The 12161-nt window shown below is 43.3% G+C and overlaps 1 protein-coding gene across 1 annotated transcript in view; it reads left to right on the forward strand.

The window, feature by feature from the left end:
• The window catches only part of CTNNBL1 (catenin beta like 1), a 1235052-nt gene that overhangs the window by 620263 nt on the left and 602628 nt on the right, over positions 1 to 12161 (forward strand). Inside the window, exon 6 of the mRNA XM_069652387.1 lies at positions 6804 to 6897. Within this exon, the coding sequence (XP_069508488.1) occupies positions 6804 to 6897 (94 nt within the window). The remainder of the gene's footprint in view (positions 1 to 6803; positions 6898 to 12161) is intronic.

Consider the following 12161-nt stretch of genomic DNA (forward strand, 5'->3'; position numbering starts at 1 on the left):
TAAGGAACTCATGGTGGCAACAGTAAAGACAGACACAGATGATCACAGTTCAAGGGTGTTTGTTAAACTGTATGAATGGGTGAGAAAAAAGCGCCTAATCTAAACCTAAATCTAAGATGGGAGCAAGCTACGACCATCAAATGATAATAAGGCAGTCCTAGTGGCATCTTGTCAAATAAAAAGGCCTGTACTAAAAAAAAAATTTTAAAAAAAATTGCCAATCCTTACTGCTAAGTTACAAAAGAGTGTGGGATAGTGTTCACAAGAAAAGAAAGAAGTGTTCACAAGTCAGTTTGTTATAGCCGGGGTCTCCATTGCCCAAGTGTGTAGCACGGACAAGGTGTGACTCTTGATCACAGCACACGCCTGGACTTCTCCAGCACAAGGCTACAGTTCCTTGCAAGGATATCAGGACCTTTGGTGGTTAAGTCTCTTTTCTACAAAGTCTCTTGCCTCTGAGGGCATGATGTGTCCAAAATCACAAAACAAAGTTCCTTTTCGTATATGCGGTGGGCGATCACTCTTCACCCTTGGATCCCCCTCTTCTAGGCTCAGACCCTTCTGGAATGTTATCCTCCCTCCGTCTGGTTCACTACGGCCTATTTCTCAGAATATTTCACTTGTATTTACGCGTCTCAATGTCTTTCACTGTGGACATCCCTCAGCCGGGTTCACTCTTGTCAACACAGTGTTCAGCGTTATCGCACTTCATCCCGTTTTGCAGTCATCCCTCAGCTGGGTTCACATTGGCCAGTTACACAGTTCACTTTGCTTCACACAATGCAGGGCTTACTTTCCTTGGCTTTCCTCTTGATTACGGGTCAAAGACTTTCGATTGTACAAGGGGTTTTACTCGACCCTTGTGTGACCACTTTGACATCTTGCCTCGGCTCTCCTTGGGCCTCCTGGGATCTGTAATTTTAACAAACAAGGACCGTCCAGAGTCTTTTGAATGAGGGCCCACGTGGCACTGGACCACTCTGAAGCTGGTTTCCCTTGGGTTGTTTAACATTTCTGCAACACAAAAAGGCTTTGTTCTTTGATTCACATTATGTTGCATTTTCAACCTTAGCTCAACAGAGTTCTGTTTACTCTCAGTTCTCCCTCCGACTCACCGGCTGTGATGAACCGTATGGTTTTCCTTGTCTCTAGAGTCAAGGACGGTATCACTGTAGAAAGCATCTCTCCCTGACTTGGATATCAGTGTAAGAGGGCGATGTGCACCGTTGACATCTGCTATACCACATGCTAGCTGTTGTTCCCGGCCTTACGATTCCTTTCATGGAGGCTTCACAGGTCTGGATCGAAAAGGGCAAGGGAACTTCCCTCCTTGTCATTCTTTCGGTTCTCGCTTCCTTTCTCCTCTTGAACTGCTGTCCTGAGTAGCTGCCTCGCTGTGCTGTCTGCCTTGCTCAAAGTGTGCTCTCGTGCTCCACCTTTTATCCCTGTGGGAAAGGGAAAGGTCCGTGAGGTGTGTGTGTGGTTGTCAGTTGCCTGACTCACCCTGAACCCTGTGTTGGGACATGTAAGGTAAACGGCCCTGGTGTGTGTCCGTTGTATTTAGTAGTATGAGAAAGTGTTTGTCTCGGAAAAGGGGGAAGGGCGGTATAACTTCTAAATATCCTATGGGGCGGATGGGGGAAAAGGTGTTATAAGGAAGGGAGTACCATGTCTCACCCGTCAGTGTCCCTCTTCCACTCCCTGAGGACCCCCCCATCCAGGTGATCCTCCCGCACTGGTCTGCCCCCAGGAACTGGATCCAATAGCTATGGCCGTGTCCTAGCCACCTGGATGACAGATCCCCGGGGACTAGCGGGTGAGGCAACTTCAGGTTTCTCACATGCCCTATTAATACATTTTAGGGCTACAAGTTGTATGAGCTATTAAAGCTGTTTGAAATTATTCTGAGTTCATGTCACTTGGACTTGAAATTTGCGTCATTAGATAATTGTGGGTTTGGGCCCCAGAAAGCCCACAGCCAGGTGGTTTAACAGCCAAGGACCAATGTGCCACCCAGAAAAGAGAAGCAACAATGAGACGTTGTTGGTATTTTTTACATATTGTGGAAGAACCTGAATCTTGTGGTGTGACCTTTGCTTAAATATATGGCACTTAAAAACTACATGTTGTCAGAATAGATGCCTCCCACTTGGCCTTCTGACTGGCATATGTACATGTGGATTGCCAGCTGATAGTTCCCCTTTTATTATCCTAAGATGACTAAATACCCACCCTGGATCTGTGGGGGATTTTGCGTTTCAGCTGTTAACCTTTTCTTTCCTATGGATGATTTGCACATATCCTCAGAACTGTGTAATGCATTCTCATACTCCTTGCTTGTTGTGTGTCCCTATGTGAAAATCATTTCTCTTTTGATTGATTTTGGTTTGGATGAGTCGTCCTCGAGGGGTATCTTGACCCAAAATGTGGTTCCCCAGTAATCTAAACTGGGAGGATATCTTGGTGGACTGGAGTTTGATATGCAATTCTGGTTTCCTCTGGGTGAGCCAAGGCTGCTGAGACCTATCTATCTGGGAGGAGAGAAGGGAAGGTATTGGCAAGTAGTCAGAAAACAGGACAAGAAACCAATATTCAAACCTAGTCCGAACCTGATTATTGCTACACCAGTGTTTTGTATGATTGCACATCCCTACTCCTCACTTGAGGAACTAATTGCAAGAGCTCTGCTTTCCGTGTGAGTCTCATTCTGAATCTATTCAGCTTTTGTATGTGTCTAATAGTGTACAGCCCTCTGTACCCTGGGGATATCAAAAAAGGCTGTGCCTATATTTATATGATAGATTGCCTCTGATAGTAGTCAGCGTAATAGAGACATAGCCCTGTACTGTGTTGAACAATGTTTTTTTAATCAAAATAAGGTTTGGACTGTAAAAGTGGCATTAATTAAATGAAATTAATAAAAATGTAGTGTTGTCGACTGACTGCCTTGGAGAGCGATTGCAGGAAACATATATCACATGTTTTTTTAATGCTGTTTGGAATTAAAGTCTGCATTTTCACTTGAGGATGCCCTGGAAGAAGTCCGCAAAAGTAGAATGGGCCAACACCCCAAAGATTGGATGACAACTAAATATTTGAAAAAATTCAACTTTGTAATGGCGAGCAGAGCTACTATCCAGCCTTTATGTGAACCTGGGGTCTGCATTCTTACCTCTTGAACATTGGGAAATTCCAGACTCCCTGAAGAAGACTCCCATGAATCACTTGGAAGCTTAGCAGATCTTTGCCAAGAACCATTTTGATGGCAAACCTAGTCCAAATGGTGTCTGCAGACATCAGACCTCTATAGATCCGTGAGAATCAAGAAAACTGGCAATCCTTTACTCCCATGTGGTAGATGCAATGGGTTGCAAGCTTGCAAGAATGACACCTCACATAAAAGCTTTGCTTGGCCTATCACTGCATAGACCTGATGCAAAGAAACTGAAGCACTTCTGACCGCCTAGTATATAGTCAGTCTGGCTTATAAGAAATCGATTCTTGGTTTGATTCCTTAATTGATATTTGTTTGATAAACATTGTTTTTTTTTTTAATTTGATTTTAGATTTGTAAAATGGTTTTTAATATTTGTGATTTTAATATAGTGTCGAAGTGAAATGCACTCCATTTTGTATTACGATTAATTCATGAGCCGTAATTGGATAATTGTGTGATTTGATCTGTTCTACCCAGTTTTGTTTTGATGGATTTGTATTTGATTTAACTTTTTTGATTTTATTGTGCTTATCAATTTGTGTGATTGTTCAGAAGAGCCAGGAATATACAAATTGATTATAATGAACTGAAGTAATAGGCACCGGGTGCACCGTCATCAGATTGAGCCAGAGGCCTGGGGTTGCTTTCCGATTTGAAAGAGCTATATCACGATCGAGAAGAAACACAAAAGTAATGTTCACTCTGAGGAGCCCATCTCATTCTTGTACTCTCTCTCTTGGACAACACCAATTAACTGGCAAACTATCCTGTACCCAAGCTCCATCAGTTATCTTTCCATTTGGCACAACAGCAGCACCAGTGGCTGCCCTACATACTTAAAGAGCTTTCTCAACTGTACCTGAACTGCTGCTGGACTAAAGGAACACAGGAACTGCCACCATTTGCTGCTTTCCCTTGCAAGGAACCTAGCGCAAACTGTCAAACTTTCAGTAGATACCAGACTGTTCGCTTTTCACCACTCACTGAATTCAAATTCTATAAATAGCATTGGACTCTGTTATTAAGACTGGGCCACTTAATTTAAGGGCCTAGGAGGGAGGGGCTTTGGGCTTGTCTCGGAAACAAGTCAACACCAAGCAGCACGGATTTGAAACCCAGTCCCACGCTTAGAGGCTGGACTTTGGCATGAAGCACGATATAATAATCCAATTTAATGTTATTATTTCTCTCCCAGTATCCGTTTTGAGTGAGAAAGTTCAATATGCTGGTGACCTTTATGTGACTACTTCTATGATTTTTTTCTGCTGGCGAGTTAGTTCCTGGAAAAGCAGTGTGCCACTTTCAAAAGTTAGACAAATTGAAAGGGCAATTCCCCAAATAAAGAGAACTTGCATAGGATTTTTCAAACGCAGTGATTTTATTGTTAAAATACTGTTTTTTTAATACTTGAGCAAATCCAATATTGCTTCAGTTTTGGCTGGTGATATTTACTATTTATTAATCATTGATATATAGGAGACTTTATAGGAATATTAACTGAATATTATTTTTGCGTTTTAAAGTGGACGTGTTTCTCAATGTTTAATGTATGCTTCTCTTTTAGTCCAATCCCTTTCTAGTTTGGAGCCCTTTTCTCCCTTTTTCAGTGGTATTCACATTTAGCCAGTTCCTGCCAGTTTCATGACACTTCAGCCTTTCTTTAGTATAGACATATTCTTGCTAGGGCAGAGAGTGCAAATATTTACTTGAACCAGCCCTCCGAACTTAATTGTCTCATTTGTAAAACAGCTGGATTCTTTCTAGGATATTTTAACTGTGAGCTTGAAATTGAAGGAACACCGGGAATCATGTGATACTTCAATGTGTGCTGTGTGATGGGTTTGTGTGCGTGTGTTCCTCAGTTGCTCTTTCCTCAAACCTCTCATTTCGGTGCTCCTATTCTCCTCTTCGCATTATTGAAATGCTGCCTTTGGGGGGTTAATTACAAAGCCCAGGCCATTCTCCCTTCTCGTGTCTTCAGGTTTCTTAATTACTGGCCTCCTCCCTCTTCTAATTTGTTAGGGGAAGAGATAGTCTCTTGGCGGGTACCTTTTTATAAATTCTACAGACAGCAGCAGGAAATTAAATACAAGGACCTTTTGTTTCCATTGTCACTAAACGCATCACAGCAGCGCATCTGAAAAAAGCTATTGTCCACTCTGAAAGGAAGCAACCAAAGCACTTCCCCCGGTACAACGTAAAATCAATAGCATGATTTTCTGCAGAAGCCGGTATGCTGCTAAATTGTGCAGGAAGGGAAGGTGAGTTTGTATTCAAACTTGCTCTTGGTGCACTTTGGTGTTCTGTATCATTGTGTTCATGAGAAACGTATTGTTTGTCTTTGGTTTTTCGCATAAGAACAATTGGGTCCCTGTCCTGTCTTTATCGGTCTTTGGGTTCCTGTTCTCTTCAGGGGCTGTGGCTTTTCCCTATTGTTTTTCAGATGAGGGGTGCATACCCCTGGGTATCTGGGAGCATGTTCCACGATGCCAATTAAATTGTGGTAATTGATAATTTGTCACAAAAGGATTGACTGGTAGTTAATTGAGGCGTTTCCAAACAATAGCATGCTGTCAGATATGATTTTGGTTGTTGTACGACAGACGCCAATCATATGCATACGCTTAATCGATGATGGGTGTGGGTAGACTGGGTTTATTCATTTCTTAAACCTATTACAATAATAATTTTTTATAGCTGTGTTTTTGCAAGGCATATAAAAACCTTTGGGTTGCAGATCTCACTTTGAGCATTTAGTCCCTCATGGAACTTGATGACCATGCTTCACTTTTTGTTGTCAGTCTTTCGCAGTGGTACCTTCAACCATCACCCCAGCTACTTAACCAGCCTTTCCAGACTACGTACAGAACTGATCTGCATGTGCAACGATCTAGCGTTTCACATCCGGTCATTTGGTCTGTTGACATCTGGCTACTACCAGACTTCTATCTACGCCCGGAAGCACATGACTAGGAGCTCTTTTCTTACACTGCCTGCTGTAATTCAGATGTTCCTGCCTGATCTTGCCTGTTGATTCCTCCCTTAATTGCCATGTCACGCCCCCTTGCTGCTGAATGCTTGTTGACTGGCAGCATGTCACTTTTCTGCACCTCCTGGTTTACCAGTCTCCTGTTACTTGTTATCAACAGATTAAATGGCAGCCTCTTCCTCCAGTGATCTCCTTGAGTTGCTTTTGTCACCTTTATCCTGACTTAAAAACCAAACTGCCTCTCCTGTGCTATTCACATAGGCCATTGCATTTTTCCTGTTCAGTGTTGAATATTCAATTGTATATGGGGAGAGGGCAGGGTCGGGGACATTAAAGTTGTAGTTGTGTTATGCACCTAATTGTAGCGACCCAACAAGAGCTCCCTAGAATCCTGTATATGCCTTTCTTTGGCTTATGTCACCCTTGAAATATTTAATTGGGGGAAATACATCTAGGATTGAGATGTCTTGAGCTTGATAAGGGATTCCTTTGTTAGGCCGATGAAGTGAACAGTTTTGGACATTTTCTGTAACTTAGCAAAGTCATACCAATGCTACATACGTTTTTATCCATCTCAATTCTGGTCTCTCGCTACAGGTGGATGGACAGGTTGTTGCCTTGCTGGTGCAAAATCTGGAGCGCCTGGATGAGGCTGTGAAAGAGGAGGTTGATGGCGTCCATAACACACTTGGTAAGGTGAAAGGCGGAAGCTTAAAGGAATAGTGCGCTCTGAAATATTATTGTCCCGAGGGTTCGGGCATGTGTTTTTAAGTATGTTGATCGATCGCACAAACATTTCCAATGCACCTTACCATAGTTTTCCTCACTTTTACACATGCAAAATCAGGCAGCAGGGTGTGGCCATTTTGTGATAATCTGATCAGTTGCCGCATCGCCCAAGGTAGACTGCCCTGGCAGCACTAAATCATATCCCCCGTCACTGAGGCTGACATCACCAAACCTAGTGATATTCTCTGCCCATCTCCATGACGTTACTGCGTAGCGTAGCCAAACGCGCCCAGTCATCACCTATGTGACGTGCCGCAGAACCCGGAAATCAACACACATCAACCTACAACACAGCGTGTCACAATTCCGAATTCCGAATACAAAACTATACTTTAAAAGGAATTAGCAAAACAGTCCAATTTTTAAAGTACTTTTATTTCACAATCAACACTCCGAGAACATCCAGCGATTGCCATATTCAATGAAATAGGTAATGTTTTTCTTTTTTCTCGGTCCACAAATGTTTATGGTGAGTCACCTCACCCGGTGTTCCTTTTGGGTAGGTATAAGAAGCGCATCAGATGCACCGTGAATCGCAAGGCTTGGCATCAGCTTGGCGCTAGTCCACCGTAAATGATGTCAGGTTGCTCCTTATCGCTGGTACCACGTAAGGGCATATGGGCCCGTGTCGACCATCCCAAAAAAGGGTCACTGTGACGCAGCCATCCAAAAGTTTCTGCAGCTGGCGGCTGAAAAACCTGTCTGTTGGGATCTGGAATCAATGACAATCGCAGAAAGGCACGATGTAGCAGTTTGGAAAACATAACTGAAATGTGTCTCAATAGCCGATCATTATTACAATTTATCATTTTACTGATTAATTCGGCCCCACGTTAAAACTAATCATGAACACAGACGTGAAACAATGACCACACAGAGAAAACAACATGAAAATTAGTCCACAATTATATTCAGATGTTAGTGCTATGGAGTATGTTTATCTCGAAATGGGATGCGGAAGCTGATGCTACAATTCGAATAACACATATACGGCATTTTAATTAAATATTAGCATTGAACCCGGGGAACCGAGTGGTGGTCTACATGCATCTCGATGCTGAACTCCACATGTGCCCCGGAACAAAGCAAAGTACACACGCAGGTTGTACTTGCGTTTCATTGCAATATGACACAAAGAACAACCCAGTACAATGTAACCTAGCAATAACGGTGGGCTAATGATAAATTGAGTCGTTGGTCTATATAAATGGTCTAAAGTAAAACTTACATTATATTCGGCATTTCCATTCTCTTAGCGTAACGCAGAGACACCGTTCTGATCAACGCCTTTTCATAAAATTAAATTGCATGATACTTTGTCCAGTTTTGGAATGGTGAACCTTAATCATATTTGATGTTATTACACCCCCCCTTAATTCATTCCTTTGGGGATCATGCCTTTCTCTCAAGGCCGAAAAACAATTGAACCTTATACTGTGTGTGATGCGTGGGCTTGCTGAGCGCGCATGCAAAAAATCAAAGCTGCTGACCTTCACTCAGAATGAAGATACATTCTTAGTTTGCAACATCTTATTTCGGCGCATCCGTGAGAAAGGAACTTGAGACATTGGCACAGGAGGAAACATGTGGGGGCTGTCATTGCTCGCTGTTCTTGATGCTGCTGAGGGGTAGGGGAAACTTCGCAATGACAGAATGCGGCCTAGTCCAAAATTGTAGTCGAGGGTACAGAAAATGGAGTCCAAGTGTGTCTAGCAATAGCCCCACCTCTGCTTATGTCGGGGCCTTCTTCCCCATGGCAGCAGAAGGGCAAAGGAAGCGCCCCCCCACGAGTGCAGAAGCAGAGTGTCACTTTCTCGTATAATGTATGGGGTCGGGGGCTCCACTGACCCACTCCTTCCTTACATTAGCAACGACCCCCAACACATGCCCCATGAATATATTGGTCAGAGTGCAGCTATTTCTCACCAACAACCCATTTTGATCAGTGAATGTCCCACAGTAGGTCAACGAAACTGAGAAGTGTGAAAGCACAGCGTTACATTGTATGGCATTCGGAAAAATGGAACTTGAACAAAAAAATTGACAAAGAGGATCGATTTCAAAAGACAAATTGGATGCTTTATTTGGACACTTAATAAAAACATTGTTGATCAAAAAAAGAGATTGTAATCGTGTGAACCTGGAAGTGAACTGTTCCACGAGCTCTGCTTTAGGTAGACAGGGCACGTTGGCAATGTTTTTCTGTGAGTATGTAACTCCAAGACAGTCATAATAAGATCTTTCACAAAATCAAATTCCATTTCCTCATATAATGGCTTGTCCACCCATTTTTTGCTTCTTTTCATAAAGGCCATTGTGTAGCGAAGCATCCCAAAGTTTCCTGCAGTCATCGATTGTTCACTGTGGAACACCTCCAAATCTCCCGTGTGACAGAATTCTGTGAGTCCCTTCTGATCTCTGATAGAGTTTTATCAAACACAATCTTCTCAAGGGCATTGTGTGGAGGTGAAGATGGAATCAACCACTTCTTCTTCCGTTCCTGCTCCGGTGACAAAGGGCCATCTGCCCATTGGTGGAAATGTTGGTTTTCTGTCCAAGAGTGAACGTTGGAACAGTGGTGCATTCGTGACCACCATTTCTCTAGTAGAATTTCTAAAGACCCATCACAAGTTTTGGAGCTCCACAAAGATGGTTGCTGAAAGACTGGGAGCACTGTAAAAAATGTTCGCAACCTTTTTTTCCCCCTGCTGCTGAGATTATTTTATTGATGGATTTGGCAACGCGCCATACATCAATTTAATGGCGAATATTTGGGAACTGCTCTCGCATTGTCTTGGCTATTGAACCGTGTCTGTCCGTGGCTATGAGGTCGATTTGCATTCCCCTCGATTGGAGATCTTCCAGCGATTTTATAAAACCAAGTTTCTCCATGGCCACTGAGGATTTGCATTCGGACCCCTGCATGACCACCGAACGCACAATTGTTTTTGTTTTCCATGTCCTGAAAGTGGTATGTGCATTACTTTGCTGAAAATCCGGTGCTGTCACACTGTCCATCTGTCAGATATGTCTGTTATATCCTCTTCCACTTGTGAAGAGTCTGATTCCCTGTCCTCCCCTTCCTCCTCACCTCTGATTTTCCGGTGTAATGCAAGCTTTGGGTTATCCTGAGTTCGAGTCTTCACCCTTTTTTTTGTAGAGAGGGACGACTGTGAAAGGATTCCACAGTGACACCCTATGGGTGAACTGTGGCTACCCTCCTCAGCCGTTGAACAGTGGGGAAAAAGCCAGTGGCATAAAAAACCCCAGTAAGGTATTCCTCTGCTGAAGAGATGAGTGGATCAGGAAATTCCAGGGGTAGTAAACTTTGACATATAAACAGCAGTAGAGTGCCAGAGAAATACGGGTAGAGAGTTCCGGTAGCAACAAATCAATTCAGGAAGAGGCAGGCAATCCGTAGGACAGGCAGGAGACGGTACACTAGAAGTACAAGAAAATGCCAATCGGGAAGAGGCTAGGCAGTCCGTTGAACAGAAGGGGGTTGGTACACAGAATGGCAATGCTGAGGGAAAAGGGGAGAGGGGCGGAGAAGAAAGGAATGAAAGAAGGCAAGCCTGAGGGAAAATAACACAAGACGGGAGGAAGGGACTGGCGAAAGACGGGAGCGAAAAAAGTAGGAGGAGGAAGGGTGAGGATACGGAGGCGAGAGGAAAAGCTGGAAATCAGAAAGGGAGGACGGGTGAGACAGGAGACGGTAAGGAAACAAAAAACTCTGAGGAGCGAAGTACAAGGAGTACGGCAGCGCAGGCGATCAGAGATACTGTTCGTTGCAACGCATCCGACACCGGAAATGAGTGGCTAAAGAACCAGCGTCGGAATGCGTCGAAGAAAAGACTAGACCCGTACTCTGCGCTTCGTCGTACATGAAGAAACCAGCAATGGAGGACGCAGCTTCCATTTAGACCAAAGCTGCCAGGTTCCCTGAGGTGTGACGCCATCGCCAGCTAGCTTGCACCGTTTTTCGGAGAATGTACTTTGAATAGACATTTGTTCAATTTTCCTAGCTTCACTAATGGCAGGGAATAGATATTGACATTGATATTTATAGTACTGCGTTTTAGTAATGAAAAGGAGTCACAGAAATTCACAGAAACTGGACAACTTACTGAAACTAGACCCACTGACAAGTAAAGCAGCTGCACACAGTAGATTCCCAGCTGGCAATTTCCCCAGCATTGGTTGAGCAGACCATGAACATTTTTCATGGAGCATTTCACAGGTGGCATATATTTGGAGGTTACTGCCTTGTGATACACGAGTCACATTCACCAATGGCTTCCCACATACTTCCCCTCTCACTGAAAGCACACATTTTAGCATCATTATAATCTCCATCAAGCAGCTGTCGAATACAATCTATTTGGGCTCCTTTATTAGACTATCATCCTGTTTTAATGTTGTTTCTGACTGAACTGTGGTTGATCTATCTGCCAAACTGGACATACTGTAGTCCAGATCTTGGTCTAGTTCCTCGGTCAATTGTATTGATGCTTGAGTCTGTCATTTCAGCATCTGTTACTTGACCATGAATCGGAGAAAACATCAGTGTTGATTGGTTTTTGGGTGTCCTTTGTTTGGCGGTGTCGATTGTCATGTGGTCTGCGACTAATTCGAAAGCACCTTCATTACATTCAGTTTCATCTTCATCTGGTGGAGCAGTCGTATTGTAGCAATGGTCCAACAACACTTTGCTGGCTTTGCATTGGGCAAAAGCATCTTGAGTCTTATTGATTTGAAAACGCTGCGCATCAAATAATAGTTGCTCCATGGTGAAATCAGTTTGGCAAGCAGCATCTCTGATTCCTGTCGCTGTCTCTGTCTGCATAGTTCGTACACCATCGGGCAACTGGAAGACAGGTTTGAAAAACATGTTCAATGTAAATCCAACCTACAGTATTGGACAACTTAGATTTAAAGAAAAGCATGTTATGAAGGCACCAGCACAAAACACTGTTTGAAAATGAAATTGTTTGTAACTTACCGTATCTTTCTTGTTTTTCTTTGAAACCTACTTCTTTACTGTAACGACAGCACAAACTAGCTGGTCCACCGACTCGGATCCACGTGCCTCCTCTTCTATAGCCAGATCTTGTATATATCCCAAGAAAAGAGTATCCATTAAAAATAAGTAATTCGTATTTCAAA

Source organism: Ambystoma mexicanum, chromosome 3p (genome assembly GCF_040938575.1).
Source record: "Ambystoma mexicanum isolate Mex_15411 chromosome 3p, UKY_AmexF1_1, whole genome shotgun sequence".
Taxonomy (NCBI): Eukaryota; Metazoa; Chordata; class Amphibia; order Caudata; family Ambystomatidae; genus Ambystoma; species Ambystoma mexicanum.